The 25,969-nt window shown below is 35.7% G+C and overlaps 1 protein-coding gene across 2 annotated transcripts in view; it reads right to left on the bottom strand.

Annotated features, from left to right (window-relative positions):
- Positions 1 to 16,047: 16,047 nt before the first annotated feature.
- The window catches only part of DTWD2 (DTW domain containing 2), a 73,034-nt gene continuing 63,112 nt past the window's right edge, over positions 16,048 to 25,969 (bottom strand). Inside the window, exons 5-6 of one of the 2 annotated variants that reach the window (XM_069591715.1) lie at positions 23,644 to 23,772; positions 16,048 to 16,808 (exon numbers count right to left, since the gene is read on the bottom strand). In XM_069591715.1, coding sequence (XP_069447816.1) covers positions 16,638 to 16,808; positions 23,644 to 23,772 — 300 coding nt within the window. In that variant the 3' untranslated portion in view covers positions 16,048 to 16,637. Of the gene's footprint in view, positions 16,809 to 20,749; positions 22,424 to 23,643; positions 23,773 to 25,969 lie in introns of those variants that run through there. The other variant, XM_069591717.1, reaches the window with a different exon arrangement.

Below are 25,969 nucleotides of genomic sequence, written 5' to 3'. Positions count from 1 at the left end.
CAGTTTTCCAAAAGTCAATGCAATTGTAATTTTGCCTCATCTTTTGAGTAATACTTATAGACCTAATCAGTTACTTCACCTTAAAATTTCTTAAAAGACTCAAAAAGTACAAACGTCAGTAGCAGCCAGGAGAACAGATGTATAGAAAAACAACCAAAAGAAGGCTTTGGCATTTCAACTCTATAGTCAGTTGCATCTCACAGATGCCCAGAATTGTTCCTAATTCAGTGTTTGTTCTTCCCTAAAATCCTTCAGTACTACATACTACATGCACACATGGGCATTCTCTTCCTCTCTCTCTCCTTCCCTCCCTGCATACCATTTTTTCTCTGCCTCATTTACTGCTCCACACACGCCCTACTCTTGATGCTCTCCAGAAAAGCTAGCCACTTCAACAGTTTTACATTCATTTACCAAATTTAGAACATTTCCTCAGATGCTCATTCTATAATATATGCTTTTAGCACCTTGTCTCAACTTAGGAGGAAAAAGCAAGAATGAAATAAAGTGTCAAGATCTTGCATTAAAAGTCTTTGGATTTACCAGAAAGCAACAGAAACATAACCACTTTTGCTTTAGTCTCTGGAATGCATCTTCAATATGCCCTACTCCCCCTAGATACAAACATTCTAGGAAGGTATGAAGAACAGTGGAAGGTGAGCAGTCTCTGAATATGGGATCGGTTATATCCAGTGCTTTATGAAGTGAATGAGTAAAATCGCTCAGTCATGTCCAACTCTTTGCAACCCCATGGACTATAACCCACCAGGCTGTTCTGTCCATGGAATTCTCCACACAAGAATACTGGAGTGGGTTACATTGCCCTTCTCTACGGGATCTTTCCAATCCTGCAGTCAAACCCAGGCTTCCCACATTCAGGCATATTCTTTACCATTTGAGCTACCCAGGAAGCCCAGTGCTTCATAAGGCTCCACTAACCTGCTGTCTCGTGCTATTGTCAGTTATGATCAAGACAAACACTATTCCTTCAAAACAATTTGTGGATCATCCCTATACAATAAAATTTTTACTCAAGTACTCCAGCTGGAATCAAAATTGTGTAAAAGGTTTTAAGTGCAGAGAGCAGCAACAGCAGGAAATGTCTTCCCTAACCTTGCTTCCACCCCCAAGGACAAAGATTTTGAACGAGCAATTCAGTTCATACAGAAATACGATTATTCTCTACTAAAAACTTACACTAACACTTTTGACAAATTGCCAAGGCCAAAGTAAAAACTGAAAACATCTTAGAAACAATATTTTTATGACTGTTAATCTGGCCCATTTTTGTACCTTTAGATTAGACAGACATGATAGGAGCAATACATCAGCAGTCACACATTCAGTGAGATTCTACAACAAAAGGTTCAGACTCAAATGAACACAGGAGCCAGGCAATAATACAAGTGACTGTGCTCTGGGCCAGGAAAAAATGGACACAGAAGAATGCATGTCCAAAGGGGACAGGCAACACTGACCTCCATCTGTCACCATGAAGGAATATAGGCTCAAGGAGGCAAAATTTTTCAATTTTTTAAAAGAAAAGAGAAAACTTAAGTTTTAAGTGAGATTCCCAATGTGAAATGCTAGCGGCTGGCATTTTTTAAATTAAACCATGTGCAGGTTGTTTTAAAAAAAAAGTTAGTGCTCAGGCCACCAATGTCATATCCACATATCTAAAACAAATTGTTTCATCACAGCTTTGGTATTACCCTCTACCAGGAGGGAGCAACTCTCTTGAGTGAGCCTGTGACAAAACTGATGCGAGAAGTACCCCAGATTGATGTCCCACTCACCACCTCCCCAAGGACTAATGACTCAATGCTTTGGTAAGAGGAACACAGGGTCACGATGAGAAGTGGATTAAGGCAACATTTGCTCTCATCTATCAATGGCCACCTTACTGTGTGGGAGAGAATGGTGAACAAGGTTGAGAATGCAGAGAAGCTCCACAGAAAGGTGGCTATCCTCTGTAGAGAGATGATTTAGCAAATACCAAGGGGATGGAACAAGTGTAGATTCTACTGTGTTATCCCTAAGGCTTGGATATCAGCTCCTGATCATGGCAGGGGATGAGCTGATACATCCTCCAATAATTAATCTTCAAAACTCTACATTCCAAGGGCTTGGGCCTTCACTCAGCTCTGCTTCAGCAGGTGAATGTCAGTGAGAAATCCAATTCTCCTATTGCTTCTCCCCACTCTATGTTTTCTTCAACAGATGCTGTTACGGGCCTGAGAGTACTTACTGTCCAATCACTCTTTCAAGGACTTATTTAAATGGACCTCAAAGAGGCTTTGAGATTCCCAGGTGACACAGTGGTAAAGAATTTGCCTGTCAATGTAGGAGATGCAAGAGACATGGGTTCAATCCCTGAGTAGGGAAGATCTCCTGGAGTAGGAAATGGCAACCCACCCCAGTATTCTTGCCTGGAAAACCCCATGGATAGAGGAGCCTGGTGGGTTATGGTCCACGGGGTTGCAAACAGTAGGATACAACAGAGCAGACATGCACACATGGCAAGATGAGGTTTTAGGGAAAAAGGAAGATCTAGGCTTTCAAGTGAGAAAAGATGAAAAGAGAGTCACTGAGGTTTAAATATGATCAACCTCAACCCCCTGGGGTTGAAAGTAAAATGGGGGTATAGGCAGGATGGAAATCTAGCCACAAATGCATTTACTAGCAACTCCTCTCCATCAGAACTCTCAGTAATCAGTAACAAAATAGGGTCCAGTGAAAGCAAGTTAGCTGCAATTCACAACCAGAAGCTCCTTTTTTTTGGTTATAGAAAAATACTGTAAGTACTGTACTGTGCTCAGCCATTATAACAAAGAAGACTGACTAAAACAGAAAATATTGCAACATTACAACTTGCAGTTACCCATTCAAGAACAACAAAAATCAGCTAGTAAAGTCTTGATATCATTCTTGCACATTCTTGTTGCTTCATATCAGGTGACCGGTTATGATACTGACCAAAAAATTGGTTTTTTGAAAGGTATTTTGACCTGCTAAAAGCTCATGCAGTTGAAGTTATATTAAGGTAGAGCAGTTTGGGCTCTTTGGAAGTTTTAATAATTCACAATTATATAAGGAATGGTAAGTTATCTAATTATCTGTAATATCTATGAAAATGTTGAAAAGCCAAGACTTAGTTCATTAAGATAGATTTAGTTATTAAGGAGTCAAATATAGATGAAAGAAAAGATGATTGTAAAATAAAATTAACATGAAGAAATTTTACCAATTATTTTGTCACAGACTGAGCAAACACATTAAGATGATTTTGGGGGGCCAAAAATTTAATATAATAAGTATTAATCAGTAATTATATCAGAAGAAATCCATAATACTTAGAAGCCTTAAATGTCTAAATATCTGATGCAAAAGTAATGCAAATAGGACTTTTTCTTTCACATCAACAGACTCCTTCATGAAGAATTTATACTGCATGAGAAATAAGGCTTGATGTACAGAAATGGTGAAGTGCTTGGGTTTTCTTTTTAACTAGAAAGAAACAAACTATAATTTCTTCACCATATTTTTGAAGCTAGGTTGATTTCCACTTTCCTATTTTGAGCTAAAGTATTTGAATAATAAATCAACAATCAAGAGATAACTTTCTTACCTTTAAGAATATGAAAAAAATGACCTGTATTCTGAATGTAATTCAGGAAGATTTCTAAAATATTGTGGAGAATGTGTGTAACATCTTGACCTGACTATTCTGATGGGGACAGTGCTCCTTGGGATGTATATATGCAGGTATATTTTTAAGAAATCACTTTAATGATTTTATAAAAATTCTCTACCATGAGTATTTCATAAAGGAATCTTTGTGATCTGGGGAGGGGCTTAATATTCTCAAGACCGGTAGCTGTAGGTGCAGCATTTCGGGGGCTTGAACTCCCCGCTTCTCTGAACGACTTTCATGCCCCTCTTCTCTTTCTGCTATCTCTAGTTTATGAGGGTCTTTGTAGATCAGCATTTACTTTTTCTTTCTTAATCACATGTGTCTGGTGCTTTTGAGAGAACACATCCGTTTTTCATCAGGAGCTCTAGAGATACAGTAACGAAAACCTCCCATCTAGAAAGGCAACCCTGAAAGAGATCACAGGATGTTAAGGATCCTGGGCAGCAGCATCTCCACAATCCAGAGCACTCTTTCTGCACAGGGAGGATCAGCATGCGTCAGCCTGGTCCAGGCTCCACAAGGTTTTCTCTTTTTGGCATAACTGCTAATGGAACTGCCAAGTGCCCTTAAGGGCTCTTCTGCTGGGCCTCAGAGTTTCACTTTCTTAACAGTTCACCTCAGGTACAGCTGACTCCCTGCACTCTAATGCAGTGACCAACCATAGCTGGCCCATCTCCAGCACTCAGCTGGTGATAATCACAATATGAAAGGAGAGTTACTGGGGAGTAGATAGTAAAGCTTTTAGCCAAAAACCTTTAGACAATAATTCAGCTTTTCATTCAAAAGGCAACAAACACATTTTAAAATTTCACATACTGCAGGGACCAATGTTTCTCTTTGCTCTTCCTGACTTTTGAGCAAGTCAGGCAGTTTGAGAGCAGAACACTTGATATTACAGTACAGATTTTATCATTCATTTTCTACTTAAAAGGAGTGGGGAGATTTACCCCTCACATTATGTTTGAGATGTTACTACAGAATTTGTCACAAAATTTCTATCAGAATTTTAAAATCTGACAATCAGGAACCTGGCTTACAATAACATCAGGTTAAGAGGGAGGGAGAGAAAGGGAGAGAATTTTTCTAGACTGCTTTAAATATATGGGCAAATAAGGTGAAAGAGGAGCAAAAAGTTGATGCAAAAACTGTATCTATATCCAATCTAAATACAAGAACTATATCTATATCTAAATTATGCAATTCTGTTTGGCTGATTGCTGGATTCTTAGCAATGCAGAATGAGAATTTTATTTGTGAATTAGGAAACATTTCAGATTTTGATCATTTAAAAATATGTTTTGCAAAAGAAAAGACTAGGAATTATGAGCTATTTATTACCTTACTTCACTTACTCTAATGCAGTCCTAAGATAATAAATTAAAAGCAGTTCTGTCAGAGGTATGATGTCCTTTATGAATAACTATTTTAGGATTCTCCATATATTGCCCTATTTTCTTTTGCATATTATAAAAACATATTTGAGGCTCTTTGTTCCATAAGCAAATTTCAGAAATGTTTACCTACACGTTTCTTCATAAATTTTTTTGGCTATGCCTGCTTTTTCATACATATATCTAAATAATTAAAAGATCTCACCATAGCCTTGAAAAATACACTGCTTCCTTTGATGCATGTTATGGGTAGTGCTGTACTTAGAGCCAGAAAGTTTTTTCTAGCCTCACCTTTTGTGCAAATCCTGTATTCACATCAAGGAATGTTAGTACAACTTCAGACAACAAGCACTCAATCTCTTTCTGGTTCTATTTTTAAAAGACTGTTTTGACAGCTCTAATTGTGGCATGCAAAAATATCAGTCAGGTAGCTGAACTTGCATTTCAAAGACTATCCTTCAGGGCTGGATTTATTAAATATTAAATAAGAACATTAAGGAAATCATACATTTTACATGAAATACTTTGGTTTTAACCTGATTTCTTCACTGAAATCATTGGTCAGTGCAGTCCCTTGCTACTAGCATACCTAAATTATGCACTAGGCAAGGAATTTTCCTGTAGAAATCAGCAAGTCAACTGGAACAACCTCTCTGCAGGAAAGCCCTGTCAAGATATATTATAATCCTTTTTCTGATTATATTTTGATAATAAAGTGAAGTAGGTTAAGAAAAGAAAATTAATTTTCTTTATAAGAAACATCTAATGAAGCTTTTATTCATTTCTGACAGGGATTCACCACATGTTGAGAATAACATCGTGCACTCAAAGAGGAAAAATCAGATTCCATTCCCCATTCAGAAAGGAAGTAAATGTGACATGGTTTCTAAAGTAATATATTAAAGAATTAATGACCAGGTCACAGTACTGAGACAACTATTTTAATCAAACAAATACATATAAAATATTACTGTTGTTATATCCTTCCTTATAAAGATCCAGACAGGATTAAAGGATTTACTAAAGACTGCTGATGCCTACCACTGTGACTAAAAGTATTCTATTTTTTTCTGGTAGACATTTATAACCACAAAAAAGAATTAACTGGACAGTCAGGCTGTGAAAATTGGCTTTTTTCCTTTAAGAATAAGACTTTTTTAGGAACAAACATTTATGTGAAAATCTTCTACCACTCTCAACTTTTCCTAACTTCAAAATAAAGGAAAATCCAAATAACTAGATTTTTTTAAACATACAGCATTGTACTTAAGACAGTACCTGACAGCTACTAGGTGTTAAATATATATATGTTGGATGAAGGATAACATGGATTAGAAAATTTTAAAAGTCAAAATCTGCATGGTGTATCTCTTTCCAGCCTTTTACCTTTTACCTTGTCTTGACTTTTAAAATGTCTGGAGCATCTTATGGAATGTATACAGTTGGGTCTTATTCTACTAATCATCAGAGAAATGAAAATCAAACCCATAATTATGCAGCCACTATGGAGAACAGTATGGAAGTTCCTTAAAAAATTAAAAACAGAGTTAACATATGATCCTGCAATCCCACCCCTGGGCATATATCCAGAGAAAACTATAATTCAAAATGATACATGCACCCCAATGTTCACTGCGTCACTATTTACAATAGCCAAGACATGGAAGGAATTTAAATGTCCGTTGACAGATGAATGGATATAGAAGTGGGGTGTGTGTGTGTGTGTGTGCGCACACACGTGTATAATGGAATTATTACTCAGCCATTAAAAAAGAACAAAATAACACCATTTGTAGCAACAGGGATGGACTCAGAGTTTATCATGCTAAGTGAAGTCAGAGAAAAACAAGTATCGTGACATCGCTTATACATGGAATAAAAAATACAAATGAACTTATTTACAAAGCAGAAACAAATTCACAGACACAGAAAACAAACTTATGGCTACCAAAGCGGAAAGAGGAGGAGGGGCAATTTATCCCTTCTAATTTAGAAGGCTGGAATTAACATATGCACACTACTATATATAAAAATAGATCACCAACAAAGACCTACTGTATAGCACAAGGAAATATATTCAATATTCTGTAGTAACCTATAATGGAAAAGAATCTGAAAAAGAATGTATATATATACATTTACACACACAGATACATATATACACTCAAACTGAATCACTGTGTGGTACACCTGAAATTAATATGTCAGTGTTAATCGCTCAGTCGTGTCCAACTCTTGGCGACCCCATGTAGCCTGCCAGGCTCCTCTGACCACAGAATTGTCCAGGCAAGAATACTGCAGAATATGATAACTGTAAACCGACTATACTTCAATAAAGAAGTAAAAAAGTTTAAAACTATGAGTTATCATCTCATACCTGTTAAAAGAGAACAAGAACACAAGAGAGAACAAAAATGTTGAGAAAAGGGAATCCCTAAACCCTGCAGATAGAAATGTAAAAATGGTACAGCCACTACGGAAAACAGTATGACAGTTCCTCAAAAAATAAAAAAAATAGAGCCACCATAAGGTCCAGCAATCCCACTTCTGGGTATATATATATGAAGGAATTAAAATCAGAATCTTTAAGACAAACCTGCATCCTCATGTTACAGCATTTTTCACAATAGCCAAAACATGAACACAATCTAAATGTACTTCAATGGGTCAACAGATTAAGAGAAAATATTACACACACACACACACACACACACACACACACACACACACACACAGATATTATTCAGCCATAAAAACAGAAGTAAATCCTGCCATGTGCAACAACACGGATGTACAGTGGAGAGCACTACGCTAAGTAAAATAAAGAAAGACAAATACTAAATGGTATCACTTATATGTGAAATCTTAAAAAAAATGCTAATTTCATTGGAAAAGAAAATAGAATGGTAGTTACCAGGGGCTGGGGTAGGGGGGAATAGGGTGATACAGGGCAATGGGCACAAATTTTCAGTTACAAGAATAAGTTCTGAGGATCTAATATACAGCATGGGGACTATACTTAATAATATCTGTATATTTGAAAGTTGCTATGAAAGTAAATCTTGAAAGTTCTCATAGCAGGCAAAAAAAAATTGCAATTCTGTATGGTTATGGATATTAACTAGACTTATTGAGATGATCACTTTGCAGTATATACAAATATCAAGTTACTTTGTGCATTAGATCCTAAGCATTCTCACCAGATACACAAGAGTTTGCCAGTATCAACTATGTGAGGTGATGGATGTGTTAATTATCTTGATCTTGGTAATCATTTTATAACGCATATGTATATCAAATCATCATATTATATAAATATATAAATCATATTTTCCAATTATTCCTTTGTAACAATAAAAAAAATTCTTGGGATTTAAAGATTTACTGAGTGTTCTGACCTCAGGATGAGTCCCATCATACTTTACATGTCCAGTCATTTCAATAAGAAATGCAAACTTCCAAGATTATCTGTCATCCTACAGACTCACCACTAGACTTCTCTAAAACTCCATTTCCTACTCTTCTTACCCTTACAAACTGTGATACTGTGATTTATAGCAAGAAATATGTATTTCATCTTCTTTCTCATTTCTGACAGACCTCCTAAAATCTTCGGAATTTCCTAAGTGATAAAAGCAATAAAGGGGCCCTTACGTTTATAATAAACTCCTTTCTACCAACCCTGAGTTTATGTTAACAAGGTGACTTTTAAGCACTTAATGATGGGAGCCTGCTGCCAGGAGTACCAGCCACAGGATTGGAGGGTTGAAACTTTCAGTACCCCCACGTTACTATAGGATTATTCACAACAGCCAAAATATAGAAGTAAACCAAGTGTCCTTTAATGGATAAATAAAATGTGTGTGTGTGTGTGTGTGTGCGCGCGCGTGTGTGTGTAATGATTTTAAAAAAGGAAATTCTGCCATTTTCAACAACATGGATGATTCTGGAGGTTATAACTCGAGGTAAAATAAGCCATAATTAGAAAGACCATGAAGAGGAGAGTGGTTAGAGGCTGAATCAATCTCCAATGGTCACTGATTTAATCAAACACACTTATATAACGAAGCTTCTGTAAAAATCCAGAAAGGAAAGTGTTCAGAGAGCTTCCAGGTTGTTGAAAATATGGAGATTCAGGGAGAGTGATGAGCGTAGAGAGGGCTCGGAAGCTCCAAGCCCCATCCCATATACCTTGTCCTATGTAATTCTTCCATCTGGCTCTTCTTGAGTTACATCCTTCAATAATAAGCTGCCAATCTCGTAAGTAAAATGTTTCTCCAAGTTCTGTGAGCCACTCCAGCAAACTAATCCAACCCAAGGCAAGGATTATTGGACCTTTCAGTCTACAGCCAGCTGGTCAGAAGGCACAGGTGACAACCTGGACCTGAGGCAGGGGAGTGACTTGGGAGGTTAAGCCTGTAGTCTGTGGAATCCACCACTGTCTCTCAGGAGTATCAGAACTGAGTTACATTTGTGGAATATTAGGTCAGTGTCCTCAGAAACTGATTTAATTCCTTGGTAGTATGGGAAAAATACACACAATGAACAAACCTTTCCACTGCACCTTTTAGAATTCATGGTCAGTGATCAATAGGGTGACTATGTATTACCATTTGAACATTCCTATCTCACTTTACTGTTTGTACGGTGTCACACCCAATAGATAAAATTTCCCTCATTTATATAATAAATTAGATGTTCAACCTAATTACCAGTAAGCCCTCCTATCCTTGAAGGTTTCCCTCACCATAAGTGCAACTGGTGCTCGCTTAGGACGCTGCTGCTCCTTGGTCCTCTCAAGCGGAAGCTGCTTTTCCTCTCACATCCCTCTTACCTCAAAGCCTGGAGACAGAGTAGCTCTCCTTGATGCCCCTTGTCACTTTCCATCAAACTCACTTGTTCTTTCCTCTTTCTTCATTAAAAATTTATAGCACCTTTGAAAGGCATTACCATACTATCACCCCTTTCCCTCCTTGTTGACGTTACCTATTAACCTCCAGTCACTTCTCCTCGCTCATTGATGAATTCAGCACCTACTTTCCACCAATACTCCTGTTATTCTTGGGGACTTCCAGACCCCAAAACTTGACCATTCCATTCCATAGCCTCTTAATTCTTTACTTGATGGCTTCCCAGGTGGCACTAGTGGTAAAGAACCCACCTGCCAATGCAGGAGATATAAGAGACATGGGTTCGATCCCTGGGTCGGGAAGATCCCCTGGAGAAAGAAGTGGCATCCCAGTACCCCTGCCTGGACAATCTCATGGATAGAGGAGCCTGGTGGGCTATAGCCCATAGGGTCACAGGGTCAGACACGACCGAAAAGGCTTTGCACACACACGGTCTAGATGTCCTTCTCTCCTCATCCATCCTAGAGTCTGCAGTCTAGTTTATAACATAGTACCCCAACTCCCTTACCCTCTCTCCTCCTCTTGTGCTCATCTAATAATACCCCAATCCAATCATCTGCTTCCTCTAGGACTAGGCAGCACAGCAGAACACAGAGTACACACATACACAACTCACATACACAGATCTACTTCAGATGTGTACTCATTATCTGAAAGGGGTACACAACAATGCCAAACAGTCCTACTCCTTGCCCCAGTAAACCCACTCTCCAGATAAATACCTCACTCTCTCTCTCCATAAACATATCTCAATATGCTTCTTCATACTTGGTTTGTAACTTTACCACTTTCTTCACTGAAAAAATATAATCAGATTCAAAAATCTGTCATTTTTTCCTTGAGTAAGTCTACCAATCTACCCAGACAGCTATCCTTAATATCGCATATCTCTAAAAAAATTCCTGTCCTTTGATCCCTCTGAATGATTATTTCCCTGAAAAATTCCTTAAGATTATTTATGCGCTATATCCTTCTCATCATTTGCAAAAAAACGGAGAAGTCACCTCGTCCAACAAGGCCTTTACCAACTGCTCTGGCTGAACTCTCATACTTTACCTCTGGACTCTCTTCTGTAACAGCAATCAATAACTGAAATTATTTTATTACATCTGTTTCCAACCACCAAACTTCAGCTTCTTGGACACAAGGATTCTGTCTTCAACATCACTATATTCTTTAGTACTTAAAATAGTGCCTAATACATACTAAGTGCTACATAAAAATATTTACTAAATTACTGAGAAATACTAAGTAGACTAAGATCTATCTACTAACAGACATAAAAGACAGACCTTAAGACACTTTTACTATATACTGACCTTGAATTTTTATAAATACTAAAGCCTATTTCACTACTAAAGCATCACATCCAATTATCCAAAATAATGGTAGATGCATGAAGAGATATATTGCCTAACATTTTGTTCTTTGATGCAAAATACTAGGAATGACTCATATATTAATATTTCAAATTAATTATTCAAGATATTTTAATAATAATGTTATTGATAATCACCATAAAAATAAAACATAACAATTTTAATTTTGAAATAATTCAAATAACAAAAATTAGTAGAAGCATTAAGTCATTAGTCATGTAATGATTTCTTTTTAAATGGAAATTAATTTTATTATATTAATCTACTGAATATTAGATATTACAAATTACAAATGTTAAGTTCTAAATAAAAACTAAAAAAGTAACATAGTAATCCATTTTTCCCACTTTAACTTACTGAATGAACCCTTTATAAATTAAAGAAATAGCCAATCTGTTACTATATTTTGCCTGAAAGTCACTGTTTCTACTCATTTTTATTTTTACTTTATTCACTAAATATATATTTTTCTTTTATAAAAGACTACCCATCATGGGTGAAAGTATCTGTCATTGTCTGCCCCATAGAATTTGAATTTGCAAGAATTCTAAGAGTTACTAAACAATACTATTAAATGTATGTTAAAATACTGGTTTCATTTCTATAATTGTAGATAATCTAGAGATGTGAAAAGGCAAGCTTACATTTTAGATTCAAAATCACGGTTTTTCATGTATATTTTTAACTGCTTCTTCATTCATTATATTAAGAAAGATGCAATTTTAGAAATAAAATTATTTAATAAAGCTTTAAAAATATGCAATTATACTTATAAAATCTGATATTTTTCACATTGTATGTTATTGCCTTTTTCACATCAATTATGTTTCCCATAAAATTAAATACATGCAAAAAATGTAATAAGAGATTTTTCACCTTGCAAATAACATATCTGGAGACAGAAATGGATAAATACTTTTAGCATACAAAATTAATGAAGACTTCATCTGTGATGAAAATAATCCTGAGGCAGATGTACTTTTAAAAATGTCTGAATTCCTCAGTATATTCTTAAGTAACAGTAAATTATAATCTCTTATTCAAGGAATATCTATTTCAGTGGTTTTAATCCCTTACACTATAAAATTTCTTTAAAAAATAATTCTTATGTTGTTAGTTCAAGTGAACAATTATTAAAGACTAATAAACAATTATTTGTTTCTCTAATATGCTTTTTTAATAAACTAAGGGAGCCAAGTCATCAGCATAGAGTAAGTTAAGGAGCACTGATTTCCTGCACAAATTTTAATCTATTATAATCTACTAAAACTGCTACAGGAATTAAGAGGCAGTGGTTTATCCTATGCTATAAACAATTAGATTCAAAGTTTCATACATCTAAAACACATTATTGCTAAAAAAAAAAAAAGCACAGTATTACTAATCTATAAAAACATCCAATTATCTATAAAAATTTATCTATTAAAAACTCACATCTATTTTTAAGGAATAACTCTACATAGTAAAAATCCAGTTATATAAAACTTCTAAGTTTACTAAGTCAAAACTAATGCTTTTCTTAGAGAATCAATAACATTTACTTCTACACGAATGAAGTTGTATCCATGATCAATTTACTTTTCTGAAATTCAACATCATTCAATGGAAAGGATTCTCTATTAACATGATCACATTTTTAAACAGCCAATTTAGGGCATTAAACGGGGATATGTGATGAGGAAAGGGATATGTGATGAAGAATGCCATATGGAAGTGTTCTTCTACATAATCCACTAACAATGGTGGTGGTGAAGAGCTTCCTCCTTCCAAAATCTTAGGGAAAAGACCCCAAGATTGTAATGGTTACAGCTAAGGAAAGCTGGTTTGGAGTCTTAAAGTGGGGGGAAATAATTTTTCTTAATAAAACTCTCATGTTCCATATAACACATTTTATAACCTAAGCTACAGAAAGCTGCTAAGCACTGTGACTTGTTTTGTATACCATAGTCCTCAACACTTTATGTACATAAGATTCTCAAATACACAGCAATTTTTTAACCCACCACAAACAGGCTGATAAAACACACAGTCACCTTTATATAAACAAATACTCTCTGAGTTAACTACATGGCTTAAATAACAATTCACAAAATAATCTACCCTACATCAAAGTGTTGAGTCTACATGTAAAGTCTTCTATCAGCTACAAATCCACAAAATCTGGAACTAGTCCAGGCAACTCAACCAAATACAAAGCAACTGAAATTAAAAGTCAACTAATATAATAAAAAAAGTAACAACTTTTAAAAGTCAGACTGTTAAATTCTCACATAATACTACATATTTTGAAAAATTTTAGTAACTAAAAATATTAATAATGATAGTTTTTAAAATGTATTTAAAACTGCTTAATGAGAGTAAGTGACTTAAAAAAGCTCCATATACTAGAAAAATTAAATATGTGTGTGTGTACATATAAGGTTACTTTTAAATCTAATGTTTAGTTTTTCTTTACAACTACAAACTATATACAGGAAACTCTAGAAGTAGTAAAGAAAAAAACCAGAGCTCCCTCTTCTTGCCTAAATGTGTAAATAACTGGAGTAAATCTGAGTTAGAAATACATATATACTACATATACATCTCTTATTCTATACAAAAATCCCCATAAATATTTTCCCAAGCAGACAGGAAAATTTATTTTCTCAAATTGAAAGCTTTTGCCCACTAAAAATATTTAAATTTGTTCTCAAAATTATAGTAGTCTTATATCCTACAGTTATTTCCATGTGAAAACTTCAATATCAGTAAGGTATCACAGTCAACAAATCTGTTCAATGCATACTGAGAAATCTAAAATTATTCAGATTGCATAAAAATGAAAATGTTTGCTATTTCAAAATGGCACGCACCTAGTTAAAAATTACGGCTCTATCCAAGACAATCCACAGATTCTGTGCTTTATCCATCAAAATTCCAGTGGCATTTTTACAGAAATAGAACAAATAATCCTAAAATGTGTATGAAACCAAAAAAGATTCTAAATAGTCAAAGCAATCTTGAGAAGAAAACAAAGCTAGAGGTATCATGCTCCTTGATTTCAAAATACATTATAAAGCTATAGTAATAAAAAAAGTACAATACAGGCACAAAACAAATGAAACAAATAGAGAACCCAGAAATAAACCCACACTTCTATGGTCAATCAGTCTACCATAAAGGATGGAAATTTTCTTCAATAAATGCTGTTGGGAAAACTAAACAGCCACATACAGTCACATGCAAAAGAAAGGAAACGCAACCACTATCTCACACTATACACAAAGATCAACTCAAAATGTATTATGACCTAAATCATAAAACTCCTAGAAGAAAACATAAGCAATAAGCTCTATGACATAGGGATTGGCAATGATTTTTTAAAATCTGACACCAAAAGCAAAGGCAGGCAATAAAAGCAAAAAATAAACAAGTAGGACTACATTAAACTGAATAACTTTTACACAGTAAAGGAAATCATAAACAAAATGAAAAAGCATCCTACTTAAATAGGGAAAAATATCTGCAAGTGACATACTAATAATGGATTAATACCTAAAATATATAAATAATTAATAAAATTAAATATTAAAAAATCCAACTTAAAAATGGGCATGTGATCTGAACAGACATTTTTTCAAAGACATATAAATGGCCAACAGGTACATGAGAAGATGCTCAACATGACTAACAATTAGGGAAATGCAAATAAAAACCACAAACAGCTACCACTTCACACCTGTTAGAATGGCCATATCACCAAAGAGACAATAAATAATAAATGCTAGTAAGGATGTAGAGAAAAGGGAACCCTTGTACACTGTTGGTGGGAATATAAATTCATGCAGCCACTATGGAAAACAGCATGGAGGCTCCTCAAAAATTGAAAACAGAATTACCATATGACCCAGTGACCCCACTTCTGGGTATTTATCCGAAGAAAACACTAACTTGAAAAGATATATGCACCTCCATGTTCATTACAGCATTATATACAATAGCCGAGACAAGGAAACTATCTAAGCATCCATCAGTGGATGAAGAAAATGTGATACACATACATGTGTGCATGTGTATGTGCTTGTCTGTGTGTGTGTGTGTGTATATATATATATACATATACGTAGGTATACATATATATTTATGAATATGTGTAGATCTATAAAGGAGTAGTATTTAACCATAAAAAATTATGTAATCTTACCATCTCCAAAAACATGGATGGACTTCTGGGTATTATGCAAAGTGAAGTAAGAAAAAGAAATGATATCACTTATATACGGAACCAGGGAAGGGGGGAAGCTTATATAAAGACAAGCTCTATGATAAATACAACATGACTGGTGTTTTCCAGAGGCAGAAGTGGAAGTGAGGGTGGAATGAAATGAGTGAAGAAGGTCAAAAAGGTCCATTTTTTAAGTCATGGGGATATAATATATGGCATGGTGACTATACTTAGTAATACTCTACAGTTTAAAGTTGCTAATGGAGTAAATCTTAAAACTGCTCATCACAAGAAAAAAATTTGTTATAACTATGAATGGTGACAGATGTTAACCAGACTTACTGTAATGATCATTTTGCAATGTATAGAAATACCAAATCATTATTGTATATAAACACCAATAATAATATATATTATTATATACATAATAATATAATAATATACATAATAATACATTATATGTCAAATGTACTTTTTCTAATCATACTTTAATTTTTAAAATTAGGGCAATTAATAGCACACTTAAATCACATTAGCTGAATTCAAGTTTAGTTCCTAAATACTTATTTATGAAATAAAATTTCAACCTAAATTACTTGATTATTATTTTCATTTGCTACTTATTTCAAGCTATAAACCTCATGTACAAGACTGTAACTTGCTATACGTATCCTCTACTGTAGGTCTCTATGTAATTATCTGTAAACACCCACAAAAACAATACTGAACCAATCAGGCATAGCATTTTCCTTTCATTCCATTTTATAAATAAGAACTTCTAACCCAGCTCAACAACTAATCACATTTCAAATTACTGATTTGGAAAAAAAAATTTGAGGTACATTTTTAAAACAATATAGTATGAAATAAATCTTGTTTTCCGTTGAGTAAGTGAAATTTGTTTTTATGGCTATTTGGATTACTTTCTTCTTCTAGGTAAGTTTAGTATGTAACTCTTAATTCTTTAGACAAAAACCCACAGACTTAAAATGTATAAAAAAGTTAACCTGGTATTGTCAGCTGCAGATTATCATAACTAGCACCATAAGAACAGTTGTACTAAATTTTAACACTGTTCATTAATAGTTCCATTTTCCTGAGTTTGCGTTTGTTCTTTGGCATTGGCTTGGGATATAATCCATTTTTCAGAAGATGTTCCTTGCTGAGGCGAATTTGAGCACCATGCTGAAGCTGGAAAGAGCATAAAGCCTGAAGAGGGCGAAGCAAAGTCTGTTAAGATAAAAAAAAAAAAAAAGAAACATACACAAGTGTGACAAATCATGATTTTTTTCTCTGGAAACAGATTATTATATTTTTATTATCAGCTGTTAACTACGAAAAGCAATAGATACTCTAATAAATATATGATAATTTCTAAATGAATAATTCATAAAAATTCATATCTTACATCACTGAGGAATTCCAGTAAGAAGATACAAATACTAATTTTCTATATAGGTCACAAAGTCTAAACTTAGTTTTATACTTTAATATATTCAAACAGTACAAAAATTGGTGTCATTATAATAACTAATTTGTAACAAGCAGACTAAAAGAGACATTTCAGTACAAATTAGTTAATTCAGTTTCAATCACAGACTAACACAAGCTTCCTGCTACTGGATAACAATTAGATGATGGCAGCAATGGATAAGTTTACTAGTTCTCACACTACTCCATGGCCTACATGCGTGCTCAGTTGCTTCAGTCATGTCCAACTCTTTGTGACCCCATGGACTGCAGCCTTCCAGGCTCCTCTGTCCATGGGATTCTGCAGGAAAGTATACTGAGTGGGTTGCCATTTCCTCCTCCAGGGGATCTTCCCAACCCAGGGATCAAACTTGCGTTTCTGTGTCTCCTGCATTCCAAGCAGATTCTTTATCACTGAGCCACAGAGGAAGCCCACCCAAGGCCCACATACCAGTTAGATATTCAGTTTTTGGTGCATTTGAAATAACTGTAACTGTATACATAGCTGTCTAAACTCAAATACCTATAGAGCCAGATATAAAACACAAACATGTGAACTAGATGGACCCATAAAATAACGCAAGAATAGCGAAGGTTGTAAAACAGCTGGAGCATAATGTCCTTGCTGCTGCTGCTGCTGCCATAATGTCCGTGAAGTTATTCAAATTCAACAGTTAGGAAAAAATAAAAAGATTAAGCCAGCATTTTAAACATATTTGAGTCAGATTTTTTCCTTGGGCCTGAGATACCTGATCTACTGCTGCTGCTGCTGCTAAGTCACTTCAGTCGTGTCAGACTCTGTGCAACCCCATAGACAGAAGCCCACCAGGCTCCCCCGTCCCTGGGATTCTCCAGGCAAGAACAATGGACTGAGTTGCCATTTCCTTCTCCAATGCATTAAACTGAAAAGTGAAAGTGAAGTCACTCAGTCGTGTCCGACTCTTAGTGACCCCATGGACTGCAGCCTACCAGGCTCCTCCACCCATGGGATTTTCCAGGCAAGAGTACTGGAGTGGGGTGCCATTACCTTCTCCGATACCTATTTAATGCTTTTAACTAACAAACCTGACTGTGCAGATTGTTTTGAAAAAATAAAAAGATACACAGATCTTTTTAGTTAAATAGATAGTTAAATCTAAAGATAGATTTAACAACAAAAATTTCACAATGTCTACGTAAAAATGTATTCCCTCCCATGTACACCGTAAGTGGTAGCAAAGGGCTTTTAAGTTTTAATTTACAATGAATTCTTACAAATATGTGGCACTCACTGAGAGTTGCTTTTCCATGTCCATTCTTTTCTTATTTCAAAAAAATCCAAAACTTCATACAAAGTGGCAATGTGTCCAATTAGCAATACTACACTAACTAGTGACAGTTTATCCAACAAGATAAGTGGAAGGCCTTGGATTAGGACAGACTTAGCAGGCATCATAGGCTTTTGCCTTTTCTTCATATCTGGAACATGACTGTTAGATGTGAAATAACCATTATGTGACTACCGGGCAATAAAAATGAAGATTAAAGCCAAAAACATACAATGATGAACAGAAAGAGAAGAAATCTAGGTCTCTGATATTCTTTTCAGCTGCATTCCCAGCCCTGGACTACTCACTTCAGCATTTCTTATTCACAGGAGAAAAATAAGCCCATATATGGTTCAACCACTGCAGTAAGGACTCTGTTATATGCAACCAAAGGAAACTCCCAACTGACAACAATGAGAAAAAGACAAACATATTGGAAAAAGCTCTGACATTGCTGCAGAAAGTCTCTGGTATGTTCTTATAATTTTAGTATCTTCAATTCTTCAAACAAGAGAATAAATACAGAAATGACTATATATTACTTTTAGGATCAACAAAGGAAGTGTCTGGATCCTGAAACATCGTATCAGAGACACACATCCAGGACAATATACAGACTAAGACAACTGAAGTTTCTATTGCTATGCTATGACATTTATTAGATTCTTCATGATAGAAGAGTAATTCTCCTATAATACTCCTATAACTCCTATAAGGGCTTCCAACTTTTACTTCCCGAAGATAAGATTCTATCAATTCTCTGAAGTAATTAAGAGAATGAATTTTGGAGATAGACAGATTTGTGATAATCACTAGGGCTGCTTACAAATATACCAGTCCTCTTTCAGGATACATGAGCAGACTGCATTTTTCTAGTCCCCTCTGAAGTTAGGTATGGCCATATAACTTGACATGGTTAACAAAATAGGAGCATGAATAGTGTGCATCATCTCTGCTGCTAAGTCGCTTCAGTCGTGCCCGACCCTGTGCGACCCCACAGACAGCAACCCACCAGGCTCCCCCGTCCCTGGGATTCTCCAGGCAAGAGCACTGGGGTGGGTTGCCATTTCCTTCTCCAATGCATGAAAGTGAAGAGTGAAAGTAAAGTCGCTCAGTTGTATGGACAGGTGCTTTAAAAGTGGTTAATGATTCCCCACGTCCTCTCACTCCTTCCTTGATAAAAGTAGAATGATGTGTCTAGATGGTGCATCCATCAGCCTGCACCCCTCAGTATTATTAGTAGAGGTCCCACTGGAAACCCCACTGTACAGAGAGTGCATTATGCCATTCTGATTTTGGAGTTTTAAGTACTGATGAAATCACCAGCTATGTGTTTCCAGATAAATTAGGTAATCTCTATTTGCCTCACTTTCTTAATCTGTAAAGTGAGGAATAGGTAAGATGTAAAGTCCATCCTACACAGTTATTATTATGGTGGGCTATAATGATACATTTGAAGTGCTTAGCATACAACTTGACGTAAAGGATAATTTTTCCCTATACATTCATAAGATTCTATGTGAGGCAACGTGAAGCTATATGAGAGGTTTACTTATTCAGAAGAACAAAAATATCCTCTAGTTACAAAATTAGCTAATTTCTAAAAGTTTATTTGGGGGAAAATCAGGGTTCTGTAAATCCCTTGTCTATAGATGCAAAGTGACAGTTTCAAAAGACCATTATTACCAGCTTCTGATGATGGAGTAGAACTAAGGCATTTCGGCTACAGCACAAAGCCTTGCCCCATCTAGTTATAAAAGTTCATATGGCTTCCAAGGTATGAAAAACCCTGGTACGTATTACAATAGCAGAATGAAAGTCACCAACTTTCAGTTCAATTTTTCTGTCAATCTACAGACAAGAACATGAGAGACAAGGAAAGGCAAAACAATGAAATCTTCTTGAAGAGTCTGCTGTCAGGCATTTAACATAAAGTATCCCTATGTTATGCTTCTCCTAACAATATTATGAGGTAACTATTTCTTGTATATTACACATAAGAAAGCAGCCACAAAGAGATTACATGAATTGCCTTCTGGTAAAAACTGATGATGACAAGTGATGAAGTTCTAATTCAAACTTGCTTCAAAACTCGCATCATGCTATTTCCCAGTGTTTGAAAACTGCTCAAGAATAAAGGAAAAGAATGAGTCAACAGACTAAGAAGGCCATTCTATGCCAAGTGCTTTATTTTGAGAAGCCCCACCTCTACAGAATGAAGCCAGCTGAAAAATAGTAATTTTCCTCCCCTCATCACCTTAAGGTTATATTAGAATACATCTAACAAAAGATTACTGGGGGGAAAAGGCATGTTATAGCTTTCTTTCCTAGGAAAGAAAGAAAACACCTATTTCTAAGCAGATGTTAATTGTGTTTCTCAGAAGAATGCACCAATTTTCTTTTTTTTTCTTTTTTTCTTTTTTACTGCAGCTAGATTTAAACAGGCTGACTTGGAGTTCTCCCACTAAGCAAGCTAATTGTCAGCCAGATGCAATAATAAGCGATTTGTGATGTCTCATTATGCTTTTTTTCTGTTCATGCTCCTGCTGTTCATCTTATCAGAACCTCCCAAATAACATACCTGACTATCAAACATCATTTTTCTACTCCTGGTCACTACCACTACCCCAAGTGACCAAGGCAAAAAGAATGATAACTTAATGACCTCACTATTGCTTTGGGACCTTATGTTCAGCTTGACCCATTCTGTAAAGGGGCTTCTTAAAGAGATGAGAATATCAGACCACCTTACCTGCCTCCTGAGAAATCTGTATGCAGGTCAAGAAGCAACAGTTAGAACTGGACATGGAAAAACAGACTGGTTCCAAATAGGAAAAGGAGTGTGTCAAGGCTGTATATTGTCACCCTGCTTATTTAACTTATATTCAGAGTACATCATGAGAAATGCTGGCCTGGAAGAAGCACAAACTGGAGTCAAGATTGCTGGGAGAAGTATCAATAACCTCAGATATGCAGATGATACCATCCTTATGGCAGAAAGTGAAGAAGAACTAAAAAGCCTCTTGATGAAAGTAAAAGAGGAGAGCGAAAAAGTTGGCTTAAAGCTTAACATTCAGAAAACTAAGATCATGGCATCTGGTTCCATCACTTCATGGCAAATAGATGGGCAAACAGTGGAAACAGTGTCAGACTTTATTTTTCGGGGCTCCAAAATTACTGCAGATGGTGATTGCAGCAATGAAATTAAAAGACACTTACTCCTTGGAAGGAAAGTTATGACCAGCCTAGACAGCATATTCAAGAGCAGAGACATTACTTTGCCGACTAAGGTCTGTCTAGTCAAGGCTATGGTTTTTCCAGTAGTCATGTATGGATGTGAGAGTTGGACTATAAGGAAAGCTGAGTGCCAAAGAATTGATGCTTTTGAACTGTGGTGTTTGATAAGACTCTTGAGAGTGCCTTGGGTTGCAAGGAGATCCAACCAGTCCATCCTAAAGGAGATAAGTCCTGAGTGTTCATTGGAAGGACTGATGTTGAAGCTGAAACTCTAATACTTTGGCCACCTGATGTGAAGAGCTGACTCATTTGAAAAGACCCTGATGCTGGGAAAGATTGAGGGCATGAGGAGAAGGGGACAACAGTGGATGAGATGGTTGGATAGCATCACAGACTCAATGGACATGAGTTTGGGTGAACTTCGGGAGTTGGTGATGGACAGGGAGGCCTGGCGTGCTGCAGTTCATGGGGTCACAAAGAGTTGGACAAGACTGAGTAACTGAAGTGATGTCTGATGTTGGCTGATCCTAGTGTTTTACATCAACAAAAAGGAAAATACAGAGACTGTACAAAAAGCAAGCCTAAACAACAGTCTTGAGTTTCATCTCTCCTTTAAGATACCTAAGTATAGTGTTACTTTCTTCTCAAGAACATACAGAGATGATGGTTAATAAACAAAGCTGACAGATAAGTATAGGGGAATATTAAGTGTGTTTTGCTGATGCAAGGTACATTGGAATAGGTGATAAAGTTAAGGGAGAGGGGAAAATGTCTGAGAATACTCCCTGGTCAATTGGAGGAAGGATTCAGGATTCCTCATGAATTTTTTTCCTCAAAAGAGAAAAAGAGAAATTGTCAAGACCCCAAATTAACTCTACTCACACAGATTCACACAAAAATAGTTTATTCACAATACCCTACTTCTTCCAAAAGAAGAAAGTCTCCAATCCTGACACAGGACATGGCTTAGGGTAGGGTGAAAGGAAAAGGGCAATTCAATGCTTCTTCTAGCATTCTTTAACTCTCCTCGCCCTGCAGGTCTTTCATTTTTTTCTTTTTTGGTAACTAATCCAGTGATTCTGACCTGAGCTTTTATCCATTATTGGAATTTCCTTCATGGCTAAGGCATACTTTTATAATAGGAACCATGATGAATGAGAGAGAGAGGAAAAAGGCAGAAGAGAGGATTCTGTGTGTGTGGTGTGTGTGTGTCTGTATGTGTGTGTGTGTGTGTGTGTTGTGTGTGAGAGAGAGAGAGAGAGAGAAGGAGGAGTTACAAAACTTCATTTAGTTATGCTCTATTATCCTCTGACTTATCTTCTTGAGTTGAATTTATCAAAAATTTTCACGAATTAAAAAAATCTAACAATTCAGTTTTATTTTGGTAATTTTTTCTTGTCATAAGTGTAAAGTTTCTTACAAGTTCTAACAGAATGAGATAGTGAGCTTACTAGAATGTTATTATTTACTAATGATTATGAATTATATATGAAATCATCAGGCTTTCATGGAAATTAAATAAAATGTTGATTGCAGGTTATAACCTTTTTATATTCAGTAGGCTTTTTCCTCAAAAAAAATTGTATCTTTTTATACTCTAAGCAATGTTAATAAGATAAACAGAAAGTTGATATTTCTGCTCAAATAAAAGTACCAATGCAAAAAACGTTGCTGTAAAATGTTCTTTTAATTAAAAAGAAAAAAGTCGAGTACAAGAGAACACAAATACTAAGAAATACAGAATGCTGAAATATCTAGCCATGAAAAAACTGTATTTAATGTTATGCTACTTAAAAACAATTTAGCATATTACAAATGCTGTTTGCACAGCTTAGAATGAATATTTAAATAATGCAATCTGGAATGCTAAACTAACAGAAAAACATCAGAGGAGAAAGGAAGGTTTTAAAAGTACACACATTTCTATCACAGATATAGTCTACTTGTCACTTGAGCTACAAATTTAACAAGTTATGCATTTTTAAATTTTCCAGACAAAAACCTAACTGAACACTTACTTTCAAAAACTCTGTAACTTTCCAAAGACATACCTCTTGTATGTAGTTATTTTTCTCCAAGATAGAAAGAGCAACAGCTGCACACTCCAGTGTAGAAAGGCACCTATTAGTTGGTTGCGCCCGAATTACATACTGACTAGAAATGCTAGTTTTTAATTGCACCTGAAACCAAAAACAGAATAGAATGCAATTTTCATTTTAGGTTTAAAACATAAGGTCTGTATTTTAAATACTAATTACTCTAATTTCCTTCCAAAATCACTAGTTTATAAATATTAAATGTATCAATATCTTCTTTATATAAATCTTTTCATTATTGTTCTGTCAAAAAGAAGATAGTTACGCATTTAATAAAGAGGATACATTCAAAATATATACAAATTCCTACAAATCAAAAATAATAAGACTAATAACACCCTCCTTGTGGGCAAAAGAGTAAACAGACACATCACAAGAGAATATATACAAGTACAAATAGGTACATGTAAAGGGGCTCAACATGATTTAATATAAATTAAAATCACAATAAGATAACATTTCATACTCGTTACTGTTATTGTTGCTTTTAGTCATTAAATTGTGTCCAGCTCTTTTGTGACCACATGGACTATAGCCCTCCAGGATCCTCTATCCATGGGATTTCCAAGGCAAGAATACTAGGGTGCATTGATATTTCCTCCTCCAGGGGATCTTCCCAACCCAGGGACTGAACCTGTGTCTCCTGCATTAGCAGGCAGGTTCTATTCCACTGAACCACCAGAGAAGCCCCCTTTCACAACAATTAGAACAGTTAAAATAAAAAAGACTAACACCACCAAATCAGGATGCAGCAAACGAAACTCTCATACATTGAATTAGGAGTGAAAATGGTTTAATCACTTTGGAGAACTGACAACTGGGATTTTTTGTTTTACAGTTTATTCTTCCACTATTTTTTTAAATGTCTTTGAGGTCTCCTGTTGTATCTTTTCTAAACAATTATTTTTTTTTTAATTTATTTTTGATTGTGTTGGGTCTGTTGTTTTTTTTTTTTTATTTTTTTTTTTTACCCCCAATAGATTTGCATTTTATTTTTTTTATTTTTATTTTTTTTAATTTTAAAATCTTTAATTCTTACATGCGTTCCCAAACATGACCCCCCCTCCCACCTCCCTCCCCACAACATCTCTCTGGGTCATCCCCATGTACCAGCCCCAAGCATGCTGCACCCTACGTCAGACATGGACTGGCGATTCAATTCTTACATGATAGTATACATGTTAGAATTCCCATTCTCCCAAATCATCCCACCCTCTCCCTCTCCCTCTGAGACCAAAAGTCCGTTATACCCATCTGTGTCTTTTTTCCTGACTTGCATACAGGGTCGTCATTGCCATCTTCCTAAATTCCATATATATGTGTTAGTATACTGTATTGGTGTTTTTCTTTCTGGCTTACTTCACTCTGTATAATCGGCTCCAGTTTCATCCATCTCATCAGAACTGATTCAAATGAATTCTTTTTAACGGCTGAGTAATACTCCATTGTGTATATGTACCACAGCTTTCTTATCCATTCATCTGCTGATGGACATCTAGGTTGTTTCCATGTCCTGGGGTCTGTTGTTACATACAGGTTTTCTCTAGCTGCAGAGAGTGGGGCCTATTCTCTAATTTCACTGCAAAGCCTTCTCATTGTGCTGGCTTCTCTTGTTGCAGAGCACATGCTCTAGGCGCACAGGCTTCAGCAGTTGTGGCTAGTGGGCTCAGCAGTTGTGGCTCAAGGCACGGCGTGGTTGATCCACAGCACGTGGAATCTTCCCAGACAAGGAGCTGAACCCACGTCCTCTTCATTGGCAGGCAAATTCCCAGCCACTATACCACCAGGGAAGTCCCTTCCATTATTTTTTAAACTGGTTAAGTGTATGTCTGTGTGGATGTGAATGCATATAAACACACAGACATATACATACATATCCTCTTTTTAGATAAAAGTAGTAGCATACTACAAATACTTTCCTCCATCAAGATAATATTCTAGCTGAGACAGAGTCATACATGAAAAAAGCAATAGAAAAATGAATGTCAGAATTTTGGCTCTTTGATTTCTACTTTAATTACATGAACCTCAAGCATTATCCTATACTCAGAAAGCTATATCCTAAGCCCATATGGTTCCTTCACTCTTCTTTTTGTAAAGAATTCTCTGCAACTTGTTTCCTTTCCTTCCTCAAAAAGAGATAAAGGAAAGAGGGGGGAGGGAGAGAAGTGGGGAAATAAAGTGAGAAATAAAGTGCGTAGAGATTCACTACAGAATGTATGTGATTTTTAAATACATATTTGACTAATTATGTTTTAGATATGATCATATTAAAATCACC

Source organism: Ovis canadensis, chromosome 5, assembly GCF_042477335.2.
Source record: "Ovis canadensis isolate MfBH-ARS-UI-01 breed Bighorn chromosome 5, ARS-UI_OviCan_v2, whole genome shotgun sequence".
Classification (NCBI taxonomy): Eukaryota; Metazoa; Chordata; class Mammalia; order Artiodactyla; family Bovidae; genus Ovis; species Ovis canadensis.
Note: the sequence above shows the minus strand (reverse complement) of the source record. Positions and strands in the feature narration are given on the sequence as shown.